Source organism: Lolium rigidum, chromosome 5 (genome assembly GCF_022539505.1).
Source record: "Lolium rigidum isolate FL_2022 chromosome 5, APGP_CSIRO_Lrig_0.1, whole genome shotgun sequence".
Taxonomy (NCBI): Eukaryota; Viridiplantae; Streptophyta; class Magnoliopsida; order Poales; family Poaceae; genus Lolium; species Lolium rigidum.
In genome coordinates this window covers 116,106,179-116,119,348 of record NC_061512.1, presented here as the reverse complement: position 1 = coordinate 116,119,348, position 13,170 = coordinate 116,106,179, and the positions used below count along the sequence as shown (strand labels likewise).

Below are 13,170 nucleotides of genomic sequence, written 5' to 3'. Positions count from 1 at the left end.
CGGCCTGGGTGTGGCCCGCGCCACCCTATGGTGCCGCCGCCTCGTTGACCCTCTGACGCCGCCTCTTCGCCTATAAGAAGCCCCTGGACCTAAAACCTCGATATGAAAAAAAGCCACGATACGAGAAACCTTCCAGAGCCGCCGCCATCGCGAAGCCAAGATCTGGGGGACAGGAGTCTCTGTTCCGGCACGCCGCCGGGACGGGGAAGTGCCCCCGGAAGGCTCCTCCATCGACACCACCGCCATCTCCATCAACGCTGCTGTCTCCCATGAGGAGGGAGTAGTTCTCCATCGAGGCTCGGGGCTGTACCGGTAGCTATGTGGTTCATCTCTCTCCTATGTACTTCAATACAACAATCTCATGAGCTGCCTTACATGATTGAGATTCATATGATGATGCTTGTAATCTAGATGTCGTTATGCTAGTCAAGTGAATTTTACTTATGTGATCTCCGGAGACTCCTTGTCCCATGTGTGTAAAGGTGACAGTGTGTGCACCGTGTGGGTCTCTTAGGCTATATTTCACAAAATACTTATTCACTGTTATGAATGGCGTAGTGAAGTGCTTATTTATATCTCTTTAAGATTGCAATGTGTTTTGTATCACAATTTATCTATGTGCAACTCTAGTGATGTTATTAAAGTAGTTTATTCCTCCTGCACGGTGTAATGGTGACAGTGTGTGCATCCGTGTTAGTACTTGGCGTATGCTATGATCATGATCTCTTGTAGATTGTGAAGTTAACTATTGCTATGATAGTATTGATGTGATCTATTCCTCCTACATAGTGTGAAGGTGACGAGTGTGCATGCTTGTGTTAGTACTTGGTTTAGTCGTGTTGATCTTTCATGCACTCTAAGGTTATTTAAATATGAATATTGAATTGTGGAGCTTGTTAACTTCGGCATTGAGGGTTCGTGTAATCCTACGCAATGTGTTCATCATCCAACAAGAGAGTGTAGAGTATGCATTTATCTATTCTGTTATGTGATCAAAGTTGAGAGTGTCCACTAGTGAAAGTCTAATCCCTAGGCCTTGTTCCTAAATACTCGCTATCGCTGCTTGTTTACTCGTTTTACTCGCGTTACTATCGCTACCATATTACCACCATCAACTACACGCCAGCAAGCTATTTTCTGGTGCCGTTGCTACTGCTTATATATATTCATACCACCTGTATTTCACTATCTCTTCGCCGAACTAGTGCACCTATTAGGTGTGTTGGGGACACAAGAGACTTCTTGCTTTGTGGTTGCAGGGTTGCATGAGAGGGATATCTTTGACCTCTTCCTCCCTGAGTTCGATAAACCTTGGGTGATCCACTTAAGGGAAACTTGCTGCTGTTCTACAAACCTCTGCTCTTGGAGGCCCAACACTGTCTACAAGAATAGAAGCACCCGTAGACATCAAGTAGATCTAACCATTAAAATAATTGAGACGATGTACATTAATGTGGTGTCTCTAGTTTAGATATACTACGTATATATTTTGCATTTAGTATATAATAATAGATAGAAGATAGACAACCACGGTCCACGGTGCCCCTGCAAAACCCAATGCGCCATCTTTAGACTAGTCAGGCTAGCCATAGTGCTAGTATCATAGCTTGTATCATGCATATTGGTCCCACAAAAATGATGATGTGGCAGCTAATTAAGGAGGAGAGAGAGGATTAGACTAACATATGTGGATACTGTATCATAGCACATATCACAAGAAAATTTAATGCCAAACAAATCTTGTACACAAATTTGCATTGAGATTTAAAAAACAATAAATATAGCTTGGCAATGATACTACTCTATGATACTACCCACTATAGAGATAGTATCATACACAAATATCATATGCATGATACTACTACATGATACTTACCACTATGACCAGCCTCATAGTGCTAGTATCATAAGGAGTATCATGCATGCCACATTGGCAAAAATCTGATGTGGCGCTATAATTAATGAGAAGAGATATGCTAGTGGTATCATAATATGATACTGTATCATAGCACATGAAACTAGACAATTTAATGACAAATACATCCTATACACACAATTGCATTGAGATTCTACAAATAATTAAATACCATGAGATTATGATACTACTAGATGTAGGGGTAGTATTATAGACTGGTATCATATGGATGATACCACTATATGATACTTTGCACTAGGGACAGCCTTATTTACATATGTACATCACATCTATTACATTAATTATTCACAAAGTTCGACATATGAACTGATCAAACCCATTGATCATATAAGATAGAGATTGGCTTATCTCACTCAAGTAGATGAAAGATACTCCTGGAATAGTACAAGAATGAGATAACACACTTTAATATACTGAAATTCCTAGTTGATAAATACTGTGTAACAATTGCTTTTCGATATATGGACTTGTTTGATCATACGCTGATAGGGCTAAAATTTAATATGCCCCACTAGTCATGAAAACCAATATCTATTATATTGGAAAATAATTACGAAGACTAAACATAGCTTTAACACTTAGGTCCTTGGAATTGGAAAGCCCTTCTGATAATTTTGATCTCCCTCCTCGGTTCATCACAACAAAATGGTCTCATGTAAGCCAAAAATGGTCAAGTGTCATGCAGCCGACTTTCCGCACTTGCAATCAGCAAACCACAACAGCAAAATTAAACAAAATGACATCTTGTTGCATTTAAATGAACTACCCACAAAACACTAACATAGTAATGTGGAGGGCCATCAGATATGGTCTGGCCAATATGAAAGTGAAAATACTGCACCAAATAAACACACGCTGTCAATAAAAAAAGATGACAACATCCGAAAGTGATTACATGTTCTGATCTACACCGATTGCATATGGATGCAGTTAAAAATAGAGTTGAAAATGGTGTTGTGGGTGATGATGGTGATCTCGATTGCACTCTCAGTTTTACCTAGGTCTCGGTGAAGGCCTTGGTGGACCCCCAGAGGGAGTGGTGGAAACAATGGAATACCGATCCTCCTAATGAAGTAAGGGTTCCATTGTTTCGTTGTTGCCTCCAAAATTTCTCTGAAATTCAATCTACATTATGGGCGAGTTGGGTATAGGGTGAAAATGGTATTCACATGGGAGCTACATGGGCTCCGCACCCCTAGGTGGCACAACTGGGGCCCATTTGCTCCTGTGGGAATCCGCCCCAATGACCACTTCTCCGTCTTGATTAAAAAGGGTGCATAGTCGAGGAAATGCCTGAATATCGCTCTTTTAATTTCTAGCCAACAACGATCAAGCGGTCGGATAGTGAAATTCTACGATAAAACATAAACTCTTGATAACAATATGTTCAGTATGGATGAAATAATAACTTAGAATGACATGTTCACAGAGGAAAATACATGTACCAGTCTACATTTCTGTTGATTGAGCCCCGACTAAATCTGAAAGTGCGCCTCGAGTTTACTGAAATGTAAAAAACTTTTTACTAAAGTGAAGTCATGAACATTGTACTAAACTGAAATTTCATTTTCAGAAATTTACTAGTGGACCGAGAATAAGCAAAGCGATATGCTAAACCAAATGCCCACTGTCCGCACCACTAGCCCACAGCTTGGAGTCGTAAAAAGAGGGTTCGCACTTCGCAGCATCTAAACAAGGGTGCCAGGTTAAAAGCGTTGTATCCTCTGAACACTGCGAATGTCGACTTGTTCTGATACGCGAGAGGAGGAATGCAAGGGTTTCTTACAGCATAAATCATTTCTTTTTTTGCGGGAACAACTTAAATCTCGTTAACAAGTTCGGTCTGGCACAGTGCCCTCATGCCCCATACAGGTTTGTGTACGAAAGTGCTTCTACCTTGTAAACGAAACAAAACAAGAAATTTGGGAAGCAACCGGTTTTGCTAATTTCAGATTGACGCTGCAGTTCACAAATTACACGAGTATTCGAAACCTTCAGATCGATCATGGGAAGTACACAGAAAACAAAACCAGATCACTACGTAGCGGATCGAGTTGCCGCGGGGGCTCGCCGGCCGCCCAACCGAACAGGTTAAACAGCGACGAGGAAGGGAAGAACCGCCAGGAGCAGCAGCAGCGTGTAGCGAACGCTCGACGCGGCGCAGCTCCGGCCGCTCCCGGCGGTGAGGAAGTAGTAGTAGCCGCTGGGGCTCCCTCCCTTTGCCTGCGGCTGCTGCCCGGCCGGCGGAGATGGCGGCGTCGTGGAGCGCGGAGGCGACGGCGAGGAGTAGCCGCTGCCGTCACTGTTCGGTGACGACGGTGGCGGCGGCGACGGCGACGAACATAACGTCGGGCACGTCCCGCACTTGCTGACGCACAGCACGTTCGTCTCCGGCGGCGGCCCTCCCGCCGTTGCCGTCTCCCAGTCGGTTGCGGCAGTCTCGCCGTAGAAGGAGGACACCATGATCGCAGGGATCAGCACCGTAAGCCATATCGATCTTCCCATCTCCATTGCTAACAGCCTAACATGCACGCATACACTTCTACCTTGAGATTCCTCCAACACTTGTGCATAGGTGGTATATAAGCTTGCAGGACCTACCCAACGCAGAGGAATATATGTGCCGACTGCCGAGCTTGTAGCTCAAGCTCGAAGGGAATATGAGCTGCGGGGAAGGTTGGTTGTAAAGGAAGATGCTCCTTAGAGCAGGTCTAACAGACCCGTAAAAGGGGCAAACCCGTATAATAACCGCCGACTTGAGGGTTTCGGTTCTACCCGGCCGTCTAGCACGGCCCGTAAAAACGGCCCCGCATCGTTTTTTGCTGTTTTCGAGTACGGGGCGGGTCGTCGCCCCCTACTTGTGCGGGGTGGGAGCGGGCATAGTGGGCGAAACCAGTATCCCAATTCCGAAATCGCGCGCGGACATTTCAGTTCCCCCCACCCATTTTCCCCCGCGCGCCGCCGCCGCCACCCGCGCCCCGCCGCCGGAATCCTTCAGATCCGCGCCCCTCCGCCGTCCGCCGAGCCGCGTCGAGCTGCGTCGACGCCCGCCGCACCCCCGCCGAAGTTCCGCGTCCCTCCGCGCGCGCCGCCCGCCCTCCCGCCGTGGTCTTCTCCGCCGTTTGTCGCCGGTGAGTATTCCGCCGCGTTCTTCTTCGTTGCCGCCGGTAAATTGGTCGGATTTGGGGCTGATGTATGGTACACCGTGGTAGATGGCTTCGGAGGATGTGCACATGGCGGATTTGGACGCGACGTCGACCGATTGGTCGTCGTCGGATTCCGACGATTCAGATATCGACGAGTTGCTCAACGACGACGAGACGGAGATGATGCTGCTCCTGTTCGGCTTGAAGCAAACGGAGGACCGCATGAAGCTGCTGGATCAGCGGAAAGGATCCGTGATGGGGCGTATGTGCATTCCGCGGAACCGTGCGCTCGGCCACGAACAGCTGATGCAAGATTATTTCGCCGAGGTACCGACCTATCCTCCCCGCCTCTTCCGTAGACGGTACCGAATGCGTAGGTCTTTGTTCGAGAGAATCGTCAAAGATTGCGAGGCAAATTGCGATTATTTCAAGCAAAGAAGAAATGCTGCCCAAGTCATGGGATTTAGCCCATATCAAAAAATTTCTGCCGCCATGAGGGTTATTGCATACGGTATACCAGCAGATTATACCGATGAGTACCTTCGCATTGGTGTGCAAACAACCACGGATTGCGTGCGTATGTTTGCCAAGATGGTGATCAAGTTGTATGGAGAGAAGTATCTCCGAGCTCTAAATGAGGATGATATAAAAAGGCTCATGGAGATCAATGAAAAGAGGGGGTGGCCGGGGATGCTTGGTAGTTTGGATTGCATGCATTGGACATGGAAAAATTGTCCAAAAGCATGGCATGGAATGTATTGTGGCAAAAGCCCTGATGCTACCATTGTTCTTGAAGCTGTGGCCTCTCAAGACTTATGGATTCGGCATGTTTTTTTTGGATTGCCGGGGACACTCAACGACATCAACATCTTGAATAGATCCCCTTTGTTTGCAAGACTAGTTAAGGGTGAAGCTCCACCTTGTAACTACAAAGTTATGAACAATGAGTACACCATGGGGTACTATCTCACAGATGGTATTTACCCTAACTATGCAACCCTTGTCAAGTCCATAAAAGAGAAAAAGGACAGAGCTTTGACAAGAAAGGAAGCTTGCTTCACCAGAAATCAAGAGGCATGCCGCAAGGATATTGAGAGAGCTTTTGGTGTCTTGCAAGTAAGGTTTGCAATTGTCCGGGGTCCTGCTAGGTTTTGGGACAAGGAAACTCTTGTTGATGTCATGACATGTTGTGTGATTCTTCACAACATGATCATTGAAGATGAAAGAGGTTTAAACTTGCCATGTTTCTATGACAATGTTGGCACCCGAGTGCAGCCCGAGAGGAACCCTGATCGGATTGAAGCTTTTCTTGCAGCTCATCGAGGCATTGAAAATGCCGAGACTCATCACCAGCTCACCCAAGATTTGATTGATCACCATTGGCAGTTGCATGACCAATGATTTATTACATTCATTTCCCATTGTAGTATGTGTGAAACATTCATTTCCTATTTGTTGTATATGTGAAACATTTGTTATTTGTTTAATTCTTCCATTAGAAAATTTGTTGACATTTCCGAAAAACATTATTGTAATAATTATGACGATTATTGTGTGATGTAAAACATTTATTTTATGTGAATGGTGTGTTGGCTCTAATATGCAATTTGTCAAAAAATCCTGTTTTCAGGGGTTGAAAACTCGGACGAGCTAGCAGACCCCGTATCCCCACCCCGTAAAACAGAATATTCTGTTTTACGGGGTGGCGATACGGGGTCTGCTAGCTCGTCCGAGTTTTCGGCCGGCGAAAAGTGAATACAGGGCCCTCTACTCGCGTTTTAAGGGGCGAAAAAATACGGAGCCTGTTAGACATGCTCTTAGCAGTGAAGGATTGCGGATTCTTCCTCCACGTTCCATCTCCGAAATTCGCTCAGTCGTGCATCCAAAATCGTCCGGTCCAAATATATATCATCAATTTTGCTAATCCTTGATCGTTATTTTCTTAGGTCTAGGTCGGTTTCTGAAATTTTGGAAATTGACTTAGGCACTAGAAAATCTCAGTCAACTTCAATATAAGGGCGTGTCTAATTCTGACTAAGATCAGTAATGTTATCGAATATAGTTGCAAACCATGTTGTAACTTATAACTAGTACACATCACGAAGAAATCTAACGGCCAGACATTTTTCTAGGTTACAAGCTATATTGCATCTTATGACCGGCGCAAATCATTAATCAATACAACTGTCCCGATGTTTTTTTGTCACTTGCAACCCATGGGCAACTAGGAAAAACCTAATTTGTAACTAATGTTGCAAATCATGACAAATGAATCATTGTGCAATCCTATGATTTAAGAGTTGAGATCGAGTTAAGCTAACTTTCAATTGATTGAGGATTAGCAAAACTGTAAATGTATATAAACCACCAAATTAAGTCATATGCTTTACGTCTGCCCAGCCCTCTAAAGGATGATGAAGCCACACTTACGGACTGTTTGTTAGGACCATGATCCCTCCGCCCTCACACCATGTCAGCGCGTAGATACGATTCCGTAGAAACAGTCCACAGGTGTAGTGTTACTAAAAAATGGCCCCAGACCAAAAGTGAAACATTGAATTTTGAAGTTTCAGTCACTTTTTCACCCCAATCAGTTTTGTTGAAGTTTCAACTAGTTACATGAAGTTAGGGTTAGGTTTTGTTTCTTATGGTGCGTCGTTGGGGTGGTAACATCGACGTTTCGGCTAATAAATCTGCCTCAACTCTACTCCCACACCGGTGATGACCTTTTGGGCGGCGTCTCGGAGTTGATGGAAAGGTAGGGTTATTTCTTTTTGACTGATTTTTTCCCATCCGGTAAGGAAAGGAAACTTCCAATGGTGCTCGATTCTACCATGCTACCAATGCACGATAGCCATGGCCGGTCCATAGATTTCGGGGGCCCTAGGGTGAAACGACACCAATGACCTCTTTTCATAGTGGCTAAGCTTTTCTAGGGCAGGGCAATGGCCCCCCTACTCTGAAAAATTTCTTAAAGATATTTATTTATGTTAAATTATATATATTACTTAAAGTTTAAGTATGATTAGTTTCTAGGCCCCTTAACAATCTCAGTCAAGCTTCAACATTTGGTCAAACACAAAAAAACTAAAAAAAATATTATTCAGCAAGATAAATATTAGGGTAATGCAATAATAAACTAAATAATATTTACGTTTGAAAGATCCATGTTGTTTAGAATATTGGTGAAGATGTTTGGAACTATTTATTTATCCCACGAACTATATATCATGATTATTATTCTACCAATAGCTACTTGCGTACATGTGTATTGTTTGCGAGAAATAGAAATAATCAGAGAAAAAATTGTGAGGGTCGGTGTTGTTCTACACATTTGAGAAGGAATCGGAGCATAGACACATTAAGCTACAACTTCAACCTTCTATATTTTCTAGCAATAAATTTCAAATAAAAATCAATCTACACATAGAGAATCTAGAAAGACAAATCCAATTGTGAATAGCCTCAAAAAGACAGTCACGAGTTTCAGGTTATTATTCAAATTTGTATTTGTATTATTATCTATCTGTGTCGACCAAATTTAAATTTAAATTTTGTAAAATAGTAGTTATACATCTAGTCAACTCGATTAAAATTTGAAGAAATACACAACTCAGAAATGTTACCAGGCTAGCAGTAGAGGGCTATACAAGCTTGCTGCGAAGCTCACCGCGGCCGTCGATTGGACCAGGCTAGCAGTAGGCGGCGGGGCATCGGGCTCATGTGACAGGCAACAGTGTGTTCCCGCGGTGACCGGCGGGAAGGCGCCGACAAGGTAGGACGTTCACGGCGAGCGGTCGGTTCGGTCGGCGGCTTAGCTCGTCCAGATCGGCTTGGCTCGGTTCAGCTGTTGTGGGGTATCTGTCCCACAAAATTTGTATGACACAAGCGCGGCTAAGAAATTGCTTCGCTCATCTCCGGCGACAGACGGCGGCGCTCCAAATCCGGCGTGGGCGTTGGCCCCCTCTCCTTCCGCTTGCCTCTCCGCGGCTGGAAGAGGAGGATACCCGTGGTTTGCAGTTACGGTTTATCTACTGTTGTGCGTCGTTGGAATGATGAGAGTGACGTCTGAGCGAATAAATTTCCTCAACTTCACTCCAAAGTACCGGCGGTAACCTTCACGGCGGCATCTCGGAGTTGATGGCATTGTGTGTAGGGCTGAAAAAAAAGCTTGAAGCTCGGTGAGTTAAATGAGTGCTCGTTTGCTCGACTCGTTTGAGCTCGGCTCGTTTTGTTAACGAGCCGAGCTGAGCATCAGTTTTTGCTCATTAAGGTTAATTAGCTAAACAATCGAGCTGACTATGTTCGTGAGTTACTCGTTAAGATCAGTAACAATCTAGGCTTCACCAGTTTTAACTGCGAGTCACTTTAGTTATCTCAAATATTTGGCAGGAAGAGGCCAAGCAAAATTGTGTTCTTTAACCATGCTTGAAACTCCTACATCAGAATCTAAAAACCTATGCTTCCTCCCTTTCTCACCAGGCAATGCACACATGTTTTTTTTCAATTGCCTCCTTAACGATCCTTAACGAGTTGCTCGTGAGCGCTCTCAAGAACATAACGAGTCGAGCCGAACCATGATTTCAGCTCGTTATTCTTAACGAGCTTAACGATTTGAGCCTTAACGATCACGAGCTTAATGAGCCGAGCGTTAACGATCCGAGCAACTCGTTAGTCCACCCCTAATTGTGTGCTTGTCGATCCTTCAAATCAGTGGCTTGGTCTTCTCGTCTTTCTTCGGATCTGACGAGATCTGTTTCTCAGCGTGTCGCCAACGTTTGTCGTTATCTATGAAGGCGCTAGGGGCTAGGACGAGGTGGTTCTTCTGGAGTAAAGATGTTGGTCCGGAGGTGGTGGAATGCCGTTCTTCTCCGACTTCGTCGATGAGAGGCGGCGAATCTTGGTCCAAGATAGCATGGGGACGTCCCCCGGTCGACGTGCCACAACGACATATGCCTCGCTGCTTGTAGCATGTCTGTTTATTGACTAACAAAGCCTCGTTGGTGATGGTGCTTTATTGGATCTTGTGATGGTGGAGGTTTGGCGTCTTTTCTGTGTCCGTCTCGATGGCGCTGGAGTTGAGCGGCGGCCGTTGCTTACGGTGGTTGCACAAACCTTACAGATCGTTTTGTATTTCTCGATATTTTAGGATTTTATCTGCAAATTCAGGATAATCACTTTATCCCGGTTTATCTTTTAGTTTCCACATGTGTTGCCTTATGTAACTTTATTTTTCGATTAATGAAATATGTGGTTGCTCAAAAAAAATTTGTATGGCGGCAATTTCTCAAATGTCTTGTATTACAAGAGACAATGGCCATGCGAGCATATGCCAAAACGCATGGACCGCATGGTAATTAGCCTAGCACTGGACACTAATTTATCGAGAAAATTCAACGAAACGAAAATAAACTCATCTGTAACATCTCAACGCAAGTTGAGGTTGGCCGTACGAGAGAGACTGGGAGCTCAAATAGCCATCGTCATGCTAGCGTCACCTCCGCCAAGCGATCTGTTCTAATAGGGGTATGTGTAGCAGTTCGACGCAATCAGACTGATTTAGTTCGTTGCTAAATCTATATTTAGTGGCTTGTTGTGAACGGACAAACGTGTCCACGCAACCCCGGGCGTGTCCTCCCGCTGCCACCCCAGGCCCGCCTAGCAGCGGTCAGCAACCGATACAATTCATGCACGCGTTGGATACCGAGATGCCAACAATGGCTTTATTCGACTTCAATGGACATGTCAGGTTTGGCGGACAATGACTGGTCTTCTACGCCGCCATCAATAGCACACTCGCTTGGAGTCTAGCATCGGCGTTGATAGTGGTCGCGTCTCCATCCTTTCTAAGGGCCCCGACCGCGGCTGCCCTCGTGCACCCTTCCCCACCACCACCATTGCCACTCTCGCGTCCTTGTGCCTCCAGAGCGTGGGCAAGGGAGCCTCGCCAAGGAGGAAGCTGAAGCATGACCAGGAGGTTGGTTCGTCGACGACAAAGCCGCGTGCTTGCGTTCACGTCCACGTGGATGTGGCGTGAGTGATCTACCAAAACCGGACCAACTGCGTGGCGTGGCATGACGCCCACCTCCCCGCCAGCTAGCACATTAGCGCACGGAGGGTGTCCATGCCATTGGTGCCACAACAGAAACGAGCATCGTGGGGGTCGCGCACCGGCGGGCCCTGCTACCTCTAGATCTCCCCGCAGGCCCGATCGACAACTTTGAGTCGACGCGGTGGGACACCTTTGGCAATAATGTAGAGTGGGACACTCGATGCTGCTCCTGGTTCCTTTGAGACGACGAGTTCGAGTACGACCCTTCTCCGACCGAGGAGGAGCCGTCAACGCCTGAGAGGGATGACATAGACGGCTACTTGGGCTACCTCGCCTACTTGCTGGAGAAGGCCAAGCAAATAAACCGGTGGCCGTCAACGGTCAATTTCACGGTTGGACCCACATGGCAGTGTGCTGCCACACGTATCACGGGACAAGTATCCGTTTCCTCCGCAGCGAGACGGGGTCCACGGCACAAAACCGCCGTCCAGCGCGGAAAACACCGCCGCCTCTTCTCACTGTTCCACCCTTCCAGAACCTTCGAGAAGTGTCTTCTCCCACCGCCGCGCCACCTCCCCTTCCGAACGCAGGAATCCCTACCCTCTCCCTTCCCCCAAAGGCCCAAACCCTCCTCGCACTCGGCGGCATTCCCGCCTGCTCCGGTCCTCTCTCGCGCGGCGGGGAGACAGCGTGGCTGGCCGAGACATGAAAGGGTTTATGGGCGGGTGGTCGTCGGGGAGGGCGGGCCCGGCGGAGCCGCCGGAGCTGATGGAGGCGCTGGTGCAGCGGGTGAGGACGCTGCGGGCCTCAGTAGAGAGCAGCGAGGGGTGCGCGGAGAGCACGGCCGCCGTCCTCGGCTCCTACGCGCAGCGCCTGTCCGACATCGACGCCGCCATGCGCCCCATCCAGGTCGTCTCGCGCCCCGCCCCCATTTCCGCCTGCTCCCGACGTTTCTTCGAATTCGGGCGACAGCCGCGGGAGCGTGCGGTTTCTGATTTTGGTCTGCTGGCGGTGGTGGTGGTGGTGCAGGTGAGCAGGCAGGCGGCTCAGAGGGCGCACGACAACATCGACAGGGCGATCAGGGCCGCCAACGACATCCTCGCCCAGGTCGTCACCGCCCGCGAGGTGCGTGTATCTGCCTGCCCTGCTCGCCCCCCTTCGTTTCTGCGTTGGATGCTCTCGGCATGCAGTGAGATTACCGGAAAAAAACATGCGAGGTTCGGTTAGGTGGTGAAATTGATGATTCAGTGGCTGTAACTGCTTCTCCAGTTATCTAGTAGAATGGATGGTGATATCTTGCACGCATTGGGAGATGATTTGTTTTCCGAGGGCGACAAATTTTGGCTGGTTTAGCATTTGGAGAATGCGCTTGACTAGTTTTGGACCTTGGTTAACAAGGGTGACTACATTCAGATTAAAATTTTGGATGGACTAAAGGCGCATAGATGGCTACCATGCTGCTGTAGTTTTAAAGTGTATCTTCTGATGGCAAGGTTGCATATATAGTGATCAGTCAAGTGCATCTGTTTTTATCTGCTGATGACAAGGTTGCATAATGATTAGCTTATTTTAGTTTTGTGTTCATTAGACTTTCATCAGTATTTCTAGAGGACGCAACAATAGCTTGTATAGCACTAGTGTATGTCTGACAATTTGATGATTACAGCATTTCCTGTGCCGACATTGCTCTTTCTAGATGGGCTTGCACTGTTCAAATTGGCATCGTGTTGCAGTTTTCCACCTACAATTGAATTTAGGTAAGTTTGTTGAACAAATAGTTTGTGCCGGACATTTATTTGCATGCTATACTTTCGAGCTTTAGGCAGAAGCTACGATATTGAAAGGTCCCCATGAGGATCTGGAGAGCTACCTGAAAGCTGTGGATCGTCTGAAACAAGTTGCTGGCTTCTTTACCTTGAAGGACAACTTCAAGAATTGTCAACGGTTTCTGAATGATATCAAAATTCTTTTATCCAAGTCTTCTCTGATGATTGAGGAGGAATTCAAGAACTTGATGATTAGACACAGGTTGAATT

The 13,170-nt window shown here is 46.6% G+C and overlaps 1 protein-coding gene across 1 annotated transcript; it reads right to left on the bottom strand.

Annotated features, from left to right (window-relative positions):
* Positions 1–4,027: 4,027 nt before the first annotated feature.
* LOC124656299 (cbp/p300-interacting transactivator 4-like) lies at positions 4,028–4,490 on the bottom strand. Its single transcript, XM_047195072.1, has one exon. It carries the CDS (start codon positions 4,445–4,447, stop codon positions 4,028–4,030), a length of 420 nt encoding a protein of 139 aa, XP_047051028.1. The 5' UTR covers positions 4,448–4,490.
* Between the last annotated feature and the right edge of the window lie 8,680 nt (positions 4,491–13,170).

What these genes read in the sequence shown, in the direction of transcription:
- LOC124656299 (XM_047195072.1), bottom strand. Translation starts at nt 4,447, where the DNA reads ATGGAGATGGGAAGATCGATATGGCTTACGGTGCTGATCCCTGCGATC.